Consider the following 11,114-nt stretch of genomic DNA (forward strand, 5'->3'; position numbering starts at 1 on the left):
GCTTGCCAGGCAGGCGCTGTGACGCTGAGCTAAATCCCCATCCCTTGTTTGTTTTTTTACTGTAACCTGACTTGGTTTTTTGACATTCTCCTTTAAAGTAAGTGATACATAAATTAAAACCAAAATAAATAGTGGAGAAATGTGAAACGATTCCTGTGGCCCCTTTTAGGCTTTGGCCTCCCAGCTGACCATGACCAAATGCCATTTGGGAAGGTGGTATTCCTTGTCCATGGCTTACATGATTCCTGTTTTTTGTTTGTTTTGTTTTGTTTTTGTAGTGCTAGGGTATGAATCCATGGCTTTGTACTGAGCTATGTCCACAGATCTTTTTAAATTTTAAATTTTGAGACAGGGTCTCACTTGCCCAGGCTGGGCTCCAGCTTGCCATCCTCCTGCCTCAGCCTCCCAGAGTGCTGGAGTTATAGGCGTGCACCACTGTACCCAGTCTGAGTTGGCCCATGTCCACGTGTTGGGTGCCAGGAGGTTAATGTGCCTGTCTGCGTACCTGTGTGTTACATGGGATTTTGTTATGTCTGTGATCAGGTCGTAAGTTGGAAGGCTACTGTGGCTAATGCCAATTCACAAGTGGGTGAGGTGGAGGGGAGGGGTGGATGTTTAAAGGAGGGAAATAAACTACACCTAATGTCCAAGATTAACTCTGAACTTGATCTTCAAGTGAGTACCGTTGTTCAGGTTGTGCTATCCCCTGTCCTTTATCCTTTCTCTGATCATGGGGGGCTGGCTCTGCTTAGGCTGGTGCTAAGGATGAGAAACCATCTACAGAGCCAAATGGGGTTCCCGGGGCGAGAGAAGAACCCAGTGTTTCTCAGTAACAGTTGGCGGCGGGGGCGGGCAGACATGCCCCTTGCTGTTTACCCTTGGATTAATCTTTAACTCCCTGCAGATCGCGCAGGGCTGCCCTCAGTGCAGCAGGTCTGCTCCGGTGTCTACACATGGTACATCCTGTGCTGCCTGCGCCTGGTCAGTTTTGAAATGAAGAGGAATTGGGAAAAGGCTCCGGGAGTGGATCTGTGTGGGACCCCGTGAGCCTCTACTCTCCCTGGGAGCTGTCTCTGAGGAAGTTTCCAGGGCTGGCCAGGCAGAGAGGCAGGGATAAGAGAATGGAGTCCCCCCTGGCTGCCCTGTGGCCAAGTCCCAGCCCCAGTAGCGGGACAGTGTTTTCTAGAAGCTTCCTCTGGATGAATCTGAGTCCCTGCAACTCTAACACATACTTTCATAAAAGAACACATACTTGCTGAGGATTTCGACCAACTCCTGTTAACATCAGGCAGACCCCCACCTTTACTTGCTCTGTGATTGAACCGCACCCCCATAGTCTAGTCTGGAAATACCACAGAAAGTTACTTTGGGGGTTTTGGACACATCACAAAGGAGATTAGGGATAAACGCCTCAAGCCACAGTGACATCCCCATGGAGTTGGTTTATTTCTGTGTCTAGACTTGTATATGCATATCATTTAACCTCCTGAAATTCTGTGATTTCAAGTCACACCCAAGAGTGTTACTTTTGGACTACTGGTGATATTTCATGTTTTCTGCTGAGTCTAAGGAAAGAGAAATTCCTACAGTGCTGAGGCATCCATGTAACAGCCTTCTGTGTTGTTGTTGTTTTTTTTCTCAGTCAACTTACTACATGGAGGGAAACCTGGGCCACCCCGTGTTCCAGACACAGTTTGGGAGGATTGCAGTGAACATCTGTTATGGGCGGCACCACCCCCTCAACTGGCTTATGTACAGCATCAACGGGGCAGAGATCATCTTCAACCCCTCGGCCACCATCGGCGCACTCAGGTGACTCGGTGGGCAGGATGTGGGGGCTCCCTGGGGCCCATCCACCATGTCAGACCCAAGGCCATGATGTAGGACTCAGAGGTGGGGTTTATAAACTGCGACAGTCAGATGTGGCTATCAGAATGTCTTAACAGATCAGAGCCCTGTGCTTGTACAGTTCACATGTAACCAGCCTTTTAGTGAAAAGGATTCTCAAAATGACATAACTTCTGATCCCCAAAGAGCTGCTCACTCTACTGTGAGCCATCAGCCTTTGCTATGATTCTGAGCTTTGAAATGAAAATAATACCACCACCTCCTGCATGATCACCGAGATGCAGAAAGTCCTCCTTCTCAGTCTGGGAGCACAGTAGGTATCTGGCTAGCATTAGCTCCTGGACAGAGGGCTCTGGATTCTTGCACATGGAGCCTGCAGCATCCAGCCAGGGAACACACAGCCAGGTGAGGCAAGGAGCAGGTGATGGGCTGGAGCCCACAGGATGCTTAAGAGATCAGTCCCAGAAACTTATTTTTAGCCAATGAAATAGTTTCCCTAGTGACACCTAACAACAAGTGTTTGGGTGTTAAGGTTCAGCTGCTCCGGTTAAGGCAGTGCTGGGTGAGGGTGGACCAGGCGGCTTCCAAGTTCCTGGGTTCCTGGGCAGGACCCACAGGACCCCTCATCTAGTAAGGGCAGCAAGTGAGCTTTAGAGAGCCTTTGCATGACTGTCCTTGTGCTGATCCGCGCTTCCCCAAGCCTTTGCATGACTGTCCTTGTGCTGATCCGCGCTTCCCCTACAGCTGAGCATTTGGGTGGTTTCCAGCTTCGCATCATTACAAGTAACAGAACTCTAGAAATCTGTGGAAACATTTTTCTCCCCAACTCACTCCTTCCCAGGCAGGAAGAGGGGCTGCCGCAAGAGGTGCTGGCTTCTGCTGTCCACGGCCCTGATTGGTCAGGGCTAGGCACAGGGTTAGAGGGCAGTGGAGGGAAGTCTGGCGTGCAGCTTCAAGTTCTCTGCTGGCCCACACCTGTGTGCTTCTAACTCTCAACAAAATCTTAGTCTGGTTCTGTCTTAGATGTCAGAATGTGATGTTTACCGTTTCTTTTACACATGGCGCCCCGCTCTCTCTCTCAAGTGACATGCCCTGTGCTTGAGTTTGCACAGCAGGTTCCTACTCAGGTCAGAATGGAGCCCCCAGTCTCTTGCCTCAGGTCCGCTGCCTTGTCTGTGCTGTTGGGTAGAAGTAAAAAATCAAGGCTTCGATCGTCCTTAGGGTTTTCTCTCAGAAAATATACCAGGATCTCATAATGGCTTGAGTACCAGTAACAGTGTCCACTGGGGTTTTTTAATTTTGTTTTGTTTTTTTGTTTTTTTTTTTGTCTTTTTGAGATGGGGTCTTTCTATACGGTTCAGGCTGGCCTTGAGCTCACTGTATAGCCCAGGCTGGTCTCGAACTTGCAGTGATCCTCCTGCCACAGCCTCCCAAGTGCTGGGGTTATGCTGGGCTCCATTGGTGGTTTTGAGGCAAGGTGATTACTGGTCATCCAGCCACTCTGCCTATGCAAAACCTTGGTCCTCCCAAATATCCCTTTGGCCATTTATGTGTAAGACATGCTAACAGCTCTGTCTTCCGGACAGGGATCAGGAGAGAAACTGGAAGCCCAACCCCCGGGCATCTGAGCCTGAACTGGCTTCTGGCCACAGACCCAAATGGCCACCTCACTGCGTGGGTGTAGAGGCTCTTCCAGACCCTGCTATCTTAGGCTTTTATTAGCCCCAATTAAGCAAACAGAAGCACCCCAGTATAATATGGACATAAGCGCTTGTGTCCTGGCAGCTTATCAGGCTTTTTAAAAATGATTGATTTTCCTTCCGCAGCCAAGAATTGTCCAACCCTCTGCTTTCAAGGGTGTGGTGAGGCTGACAGTAAAAGCTGTCACAGGCCTCTGGGAAAGCGGAGTGTTTCATGAACGCCTAACTTGTTCATGTCCTGTGACAGATAAAGACACTCCCAGAACCACAGCCTGAGGAAGTGATGTAAGAGGAGGACACGTCTGTGCGTATGACATGTTTATGGTAACAAGAAAAACATCAGGGTTAAGGAAATCTCAGCCCATCTCTTCCATGGGTTATTGCCACTACAGAGTCATTACGAAGATAATGCGGCATCATGACAAAGGCCTATGAGCCATAAAAAGACGTGTATCTAGGCTGTGGTCAGAACTCTGTAGAATTTTTTGTACTATGGGCAGAGATGGTCATGGAGTATGGAAAAATGATAACAGGTGGTTTATGGGGGTGGTGAGATTTGGGTGATTTTTTAAAAAATTACTCGCAGAATTGATGGTGTTTTTAAGCACAATGCCGGGGGGATGGGGGAAACCCACAGTAGATCACAACTTCCAGAACCGTCCAGCTCCTTCTCTGATATCTTTTGCCCTCCCTGTCAGGCACATCATGCCTGCAGTGCAGGTTAGCAGGGTATCTTCACTTATCTTTGTGTCCCACAGTTCTAAACCCACAAAAGACTGGAAGGGCTTTTTGATTCATTGAGTCACCCTGACAGTCCCAGGGTGTACCCAGCACAGCCCGAGTAGCTGAATATTTCTGCTTTGTTCATTCATCAGAAGGTCGCCGTCCCATGTCCTTGGTGCGTTTTGCCTTCCCACTGTGATTATTTTTAGGGATTTGTGTATGTTACACTGGGAATATGTTACCCCTGTCCCTGCATCAAAACCCGCACACGTTGGACTCTCACGAAACCTCCAGCTTTCTTTCCCTTAGTGGTTTTGAGAGCGTACATTTTATTTCCAGCTGGGGGTTTGAGTCCTACGCAGAACACGTCCCTGGAGAATTGCAAGAGCGATGTTTTATGGCAGCTGTTCCACAAGTGTCTATTTAATTCCTGAAAATGTCATCTACAGTGTATTTCTGTAAAAATCCTTTCTTAAAAGTTTTGTCAGCTTGGCTTAGCAGTTGAGGGGGAAAAAAAAGCAAAATGAGTCCCCTCAATCAAGCCCTTGTTTTTTTTTTTTCTTTTATCCTTTTCCAGACTCATGAATCCTCCTGAGAATCAGACTTGTGACAAGCACACACCCCCTCCACCCACTCCATGGTTTAAACCAGGTGCATGCTGACAGGAAGGAAGATTCCAGGGCATTTGCTCCCCGTCACTCAGTGTTTCTAAGTGGGCATTGGTTCGGCCGATCTAGAATCTTAATGGTGTCATTCCTGGGATGAAAGCTAATCAGTGACCAGAAGGCCCAGTGAGCTCCATGTGGGCTGGGAAAGACAGGCTCCCTCGCTGAGGTGAGGTCTCCCGCTGTGCTCTCCTTCGGTGGGTGCTGGACCAAGGAAGGCCCACAACTCAGCGGATGCCAGTAAGGGAAGAGGGAGCCTCTGCTTGAAGATGGAAGGTTCAGAGGATGAAAATAGAAAGGTCCTGAGAAGCAAGAATCAGCTCAGAGGCAGTAATTCTGCTGCACAGTGTGACCCCCCAACACACACACCATTACCTAAATTCTTTTCTAGTTTACTCTGGCTGAATTCTGCCCTTTGGAACTTTTTTTTTTTTTTTTTTTTTTTTTTGGCAAGATAGGGTAGGAGAGTTAGGGGTAGGGCTGAGAAAGTGCATGTGCAGCCCTCACAGGAGGTCAAGCACAAGCTCACCAGCCCCGCAGCTCCCCTCTGACATTTACCAGAGTTCTGCCCAGGCCAGCTGGAAAGTGGACTCCCAGGAGGAGGGAAGAAGGCAGCACAGTGACAGCTACGGAACTCCTGCCACGTGGAGCTTCACATCCTGATCGTTCAGTCCTTCTGCGTAGTCTCCTTCTGAGGGAGTTTGGGAGCAGAAAACAAGGTCGGGATGAGGCGCTGATTCCGGGCAGTCTGACTGTTCTGGTAGACACACGGCTTCTGCCTATAGCGGGGCCTCCCTGAAAGGCTGCTTAGGCTTAAACCAGGTGCTGAGGACAAGCAGGTCTGCTTGCAGGTCTGCGGAGACCCATGGGTACAGTAGGTCTCCCTGGCTGTCCCCACCGCAGGCCAGGGAAGGCCGGCGGCCCGGCTGCAGCTCAGCCTGACCATTCAGAGTCTGGCTGAGAGCTGGCATCCTGATTCCTCCTGTCCTTCTCTTACAGTGAGTCCTTCTGGCCAATTGAGGCCAGAAACGCAGCAATTGCCAATCACTGCTTCACTTGTGCCATTAACCGTGTGGGCCAGGTAAGTCCCTGAGGTCTGGTTGAGAACCACTACTGCCTGGAGACCCTGGCAGGGACATAACACAGGGCCACATGATCATGTGTCTTTTCCCTGTCCCTTGTGTGCGCGTGCCACCAATTCTAGGGTCCCAGAAGTGGAAACACTGACTTGATCTGTTACTTTTGTTCTATCTTTAACTAAAATCATCCTGGAAGAGTCTTCGATTTACAGTTTTTCACTCTCACTTCCCAGTATCCAGTTTGTCTTTCCTCCTTTCCCCGCTCCCCTCCCCCCTCCGTGTATGTGTGTATTTATTTCGTGTGGTACTGGGGACCAAACCTGGAGCCTTGCACAGGCTGGGCAAGCACTGTGCCACTGGGCTTTATCCTAAGCCCTTTTTAATTTGCTGATGATGCAGGGCCTTCCCTAGTTGCCCAGGCTAGCCTTCACCTCACAATTCTTCTGCCTCAGCCTCCCTTTAAGCTGGGATTACAGGCATGGTGTCCTGCTGTCCAGTTTCTTAACTTCCCCCATTGGTGGAGCCCATTCGCTTAAACAGCTTTGACCGCCAAACACGGTGCGTTTATTTGCATAATTAACTCTCTTCCTTATGTTTTCTAACTGAATATCAAACTCTGATCGGAGCATCTGATCAATACGAGAGAACCAAGGTTTTCACACTGATTCTGATTTCTCCCAACCTAAACCCAGTGATTGTTTTGTTTTTGCTGCTGGTGGTGTTTGTTTGTTTGTTCATTTTTCTGTACTGAGGCTTGAACCCAGGGGTACTGTACCACTGAGCTACATTCCCAGCCCTGAATTGCCCGTGTGGGTCTTAAATTTGCGATCCTTCTGCTTCAGCCTCCCTCAGCGCCGGGATTACAGGCATGCAGCACTGTGTCCGGGCAAAACCCAGTGTGCTATTTAGTCTCTGTGACCCACAGCACCGCTTGACACGTACTTCCCATCAAGCTTTGGGAAAATATTAAAAAACAATGTGTGGACTTCCCTACCCACTTCTTCCTTTCACAGAGCCCAGGCTGGGGTCTTACTTCTTGAGGCAGGCCAGCCTTCCAAGCCTCCCACAGCCTTGAGAAGCGATCAGTACCCGGGGTCTTTCTTCCCACACTATAAACACTACAGAGGCAAAATCCAGATCTTTACCCTGCTTGCCAAATTCCCCGCTGCCTGCCCAATGCTGGGTGCTCAGTGGGACATTTAACAAGTGATTGCCCAGCGAGTACAGATGTTTCCATTCACTCGGAGCACTTCTCAGCCGATGCTGCTTGCTGCTCTTGCTCTGGCTAAGGGATCTGCGATGAATGTCATGGTGGTGCCACCTACAGGTTCCTCTTACCTTGTTGTTACTCCACAGGAACATTTCCCCAACGAGTTTACCTCGGGAGACGGAAAGAAAGGTATGTCCCGTGAGTGCTGGTGGCAGTGGGCCTCATCTTCCCCTTCACCCCCTTCCTCTGGGCAGCGTCTGCCCCAGGGCCTGTGTCTGGGACCCAGGAGGAGGCACTGATGCCCCTCTGCTTTATTGTTCCTAGTGCTGGAATCTGACTGACTGGGAGCAAAGTCCTGGGGTTGTAACCACTTCATTCCCCAAATGGGCGTAGAGTGGGAATTGGATTGGCCTCACTCCCTCCCCGAGAACTGGCAAGAAGATGGACCAGCCGGGCGTGGTGGCGCATGCCTATAATCCCAGCACTCGGGAGGCTGAGTCAGAAGGAACGTTGGGAGTTCGAGACCAGCCTGGGCTACAGAGTGAGCTCAAGGCCAGCCTGAACTGCATAGCGAGACCCTACCTCAAAAATGACAAAAAAAAAAGATGGACCAGAGAGGAGTTGAAGGAGCGCTCCCCTATGTGAGCTCCCCAAAAAGGGGATGTGCTGGCACTTAACCTGCAAACCTCCCTCTTTTCCTTTCTCCTTGTTCCCTTCCCTCACCCCTGGTACACAAATGCCCTAGAGTCGGCATGGATAGTCTTGGATTTCTGGTGTCCACAGCTTACTTTGACCTGAGGACAGGAATCCCCAGCCCTCTGCTGGCAATCCTGCACCCCCAGGTCCCACCTCTCTGGCTGAGATGTGACAAGGAAGGATGCCCCTCTCACTGAGGTGGGGTTTGAATTGGCTTGGGCTGTCACTTCCCAGGAATATGGTGGATACTGAGCAGATGTTTCCGAAGAAAACATTTCCTGAAGGGGGTGCCAGGTCCCTGTCAGAAGGCCACAGGTTGCACCCCAGATTCACAAATTCTCAACCCCAGTCTTTGCCATGGAGGTACAGAACTAGCTGGAAAATCAATATCTGGCCCTGCGCCAGATAGGCCCCGCCCTGTACCCACCTCTTCCTCACAAGCTTTTAGCGTGGTTGTTAACACCCTGTGACTGGTGAGGGGCCTGAGGCGTGGAGGTAGGAGGTGAGCAGTTTCCGTTTACCCAGGAGGGCCACCACAGGAAGTAAGTCACACAGGAAGCCCCCAGAGCCCTGTGATTCCCTTGGGGTGTGAGTGCTTGATGTTGAGAATGAAGGGCCAACACCTCTACTGCATGACCTTTAGAAATTTTCTCAGCAGAGGGGAGTGATGCAAGGGTGACCTTTGCAACTGTCTGCTGGGCCTTCAGGCCTGAGGAAGAACACAAGCCCTTCTAGCCCCAGCACTTGGCAGGCGCTGTGGAGGGGGGATGCTGTGGATGCCTTGTCCTGAGCGGCTCTGCATGTGCCTGCCCTTCTGCAGAGCCTACACTGTGTCTATTACAACTCACATCTGTTTCCCTTTGCTCCTTACAGCTCATCAGGACTTTGGCTACTTTTATGGCTCCAGCTATGTGACAGCCCCCGACGGCAGCCGGACTCCTGGGCTCTCCCGTAACCGGGACGGGCTGCTGGTCACTGAACTCGACCTCAACCTCTGTCGCCAGATGAGTGATCTCTGGACCTTCAAGGTAAGGCCTGAGACCCCTTCTGTGCCCCTGCTTCTCTACTTTGGTCCCCCATCCTTCCTGCAGGACCGGTAACCAAAGTTGTGGGGTTTGCCTTCAGAGACAGCGTATAGGAGATGCCCCCTCCCCACCCAAAGGTTCCATGGTGAGCAGACAGCCAGTCCCTGCCTCCCTGCTGATGGCAGGCTTCAATAAATTCCCCTCTCATCTGATTTAGATTCTAGGCGCCTTCAAACAAATTAATCTCAATTTCATTTGTCCAGAGAATAGAGTGGATTGGCTTCTGTAATCCTTTTTCCTTTCCAGGCATTTGCACTTATCACAAGATAAATGTGCGCGTCTGGTTCTGCCTGCAGCCAGGCTCCACAGTCTAGGCCTTGACAATAGAGGGAAATGGGTCACTCAGAGAAATGGGATCTAGGCTGGCTCTGTCTTTGCCTTGCTTGGTCACCCTAAGTAAGCGCCTTCTGCTCCCGGACCGTAGGGCTCCCAGTTGTAAAATAAGAGGCTTAATTTGTAGGCTCTATGCTGCCTTTGAGACCAAATGCCCTGTGACGTCAGGAGTCAGAGCTGTATCAGTACCTGCCTTCCTGGGGTGGGACAATGGTAGCCAAGGCCCGGGGCCACCTGGAAGGGCTCCCATCTGTGGGAGTTGTATTCGTGTCTATCAGTATTGCCACCAACTGAGACCCATTCATAAACAAACCACACAGCAAAGGAGTGTCACATTGTTATAACCGAATGACTTTTACCTAGTATGAAGAGCCAGAGATGGGCTCTAAGCTTTGCTTCCCGGCTTGCCAAAGCATAGATCCTGGATCACACCTCAGGTAAGCAAGGCATTGCCCGTGAGAAAAGCTCCCGACACGTCACTCCTCTTGAGCAGCTCGTATCAATGCAAGATTGATTCCACCTAAATCAGAAGCTGTAGCCAGGAACACTGGCCAACACTTCTAACAAGTGTCACCAGGAACAATAAGCAGAGTGATAGTCTTGGAGCAGAAACCTTCCCAGCTGTGGTGATGGGATGAGCTTATACTGAGGCTTTTGGAAGGAGGGAAGGCATGAATGAGCACCCCGGTGGGCTTTCCAGCCCCGTCTCGTCTCTGTCTGGATCTGTGACACCCCATGTGGAGCAGGCAGACTCAGCCAGGAAACCAGGTTCAAGTTCCTAGCCTTCTCCTCTCATAGCTGGTGACCTGGAGTAGGTCGCTACCCTGCCTGGGCCTTAGGCCACTCTTCTAGGGTTCTGCAGGCCCATAAGACATCCCTCCTGCCTCAGGGAAGACCACATCTCTGGGATGGACATGTGTCAGAGGTCACAGCAAGTTGGGCTGGGATGTATGAGCCATCTATGAACCTCGCTGAAATCAGCGCCAGGAGGTCACCCTGGGATTGCTCCTCATAGTCTGAAATTGACCTGTCAAGGAGCCTCGTCTATGCATTCCTGTCCCATGGCTGCCCCCCAGTGGCAAGAGGTGGTAGTGAAAAAATGACAAGTGACTATAAAACAGGAACCTCCAAAGTACACCTGTGTTTTGTTTTCAGATGACCGGGAGATATGAGATGTATGCCCGGGAGCTTGCTGAAGCTGTCAAACCCGACTACAACCCCCACATTGTGAAAGAGTAGCTGGCTGCACCCCTTCCTGCCCTGGCTGTCGGGGAGGGTGCCTCTTCCCCCTGTAGAGGCGCACACGGGGCAAGCTTCGTGTATTCAAGATCTGCCTGATCAGGATGTGGCCCAGATGGGTTTTTCAGTGCTCAGGCAAGGGGAACTGGGATGGGGAATGACTGCTAGATGGGTATAAGGTTTCTTCTTGGAGCAGTGGTAATGCTTTGGGGTTAGATAGAGGTGATAGGGTTGCACAGCATTGCAGATGTATAAAGTACCACTGGATCATACACTTTACGTGTTTCATTTTATGTTATATGACTTCCACCTTGCTTTTTAAAAAATACCCAGGTACTGCGAGCTGGTGAGTTTGAAATTAGATGGGCTGGGTGTAATGGAACACGTCTAGAATCTTGGGAGGCTGAGGCAGGAGAATTGCTATGAGTTTGAGGCCAGCCTGGGCTACATAGTGAGTTCAAGGCCAATCTGAACTACATAGAAAAACCCTGCCTCAACAACAGAGGAGGTTAGAGCGAATTTGCCATCAGCAGCTT

General features: G+C 50.5%; 1 protein-coding gene across 2 annotated transcripts in view; it reads left to right on the top strand.

Moving 5' to 3' along the window:
• Positions 1–10,850, top strand: part of Upb1 (ureidopropionase, beta) — a 30,940-nt gene extending 20,090 nt beyond the window's left edge. For both annotated transcript variants that reach the window (XM_005396387.1, XM_013520494.1), the window contains exons 6-10: positions 1,643–1,812; positions 5,936–6,017; positions 7,372–7,414; positions 8,795–8,949; positions 10,495–10,850. In XM_005396387.1, coding sequence (XP_005396444.1) covers positions 1,643–1,812; positions 5,936–6,017; positions 7,372–7,414; positions 8,795–8,949; positions 10,495–10,578 — 534 coding nt within the window. In that variant the 3' untranslated portion in view covers positions 10,579–10,850. The remainder of the gene's footprint in view (positions 1–1,642; positions 1,813–5,935; positions 6,018–7,371; positions 7,415–8,794; positions 8,950–10,494) is intronic.
• Positions 10,851–11,114: the final 264 nt, after the last annotated feature.

The sequence above is a fragment of the Chinchilla lanigera genome, unplaced genomic scaffold, assembly GCF_000276665.1.
Source record: "Chinchilla lanigera isolate Chin_1 unplaced genomic scaffold, ChiLan1.0 scaffold00054, whole genome shotgun sequence".
Taxonomy (NCBI): domain Eukaryota; kingdom Metazoa; phylum Chordata; class Mammalia; order Rodentia; family Chinchillidae; genus Chinchilla; species Chinchilla lanigera.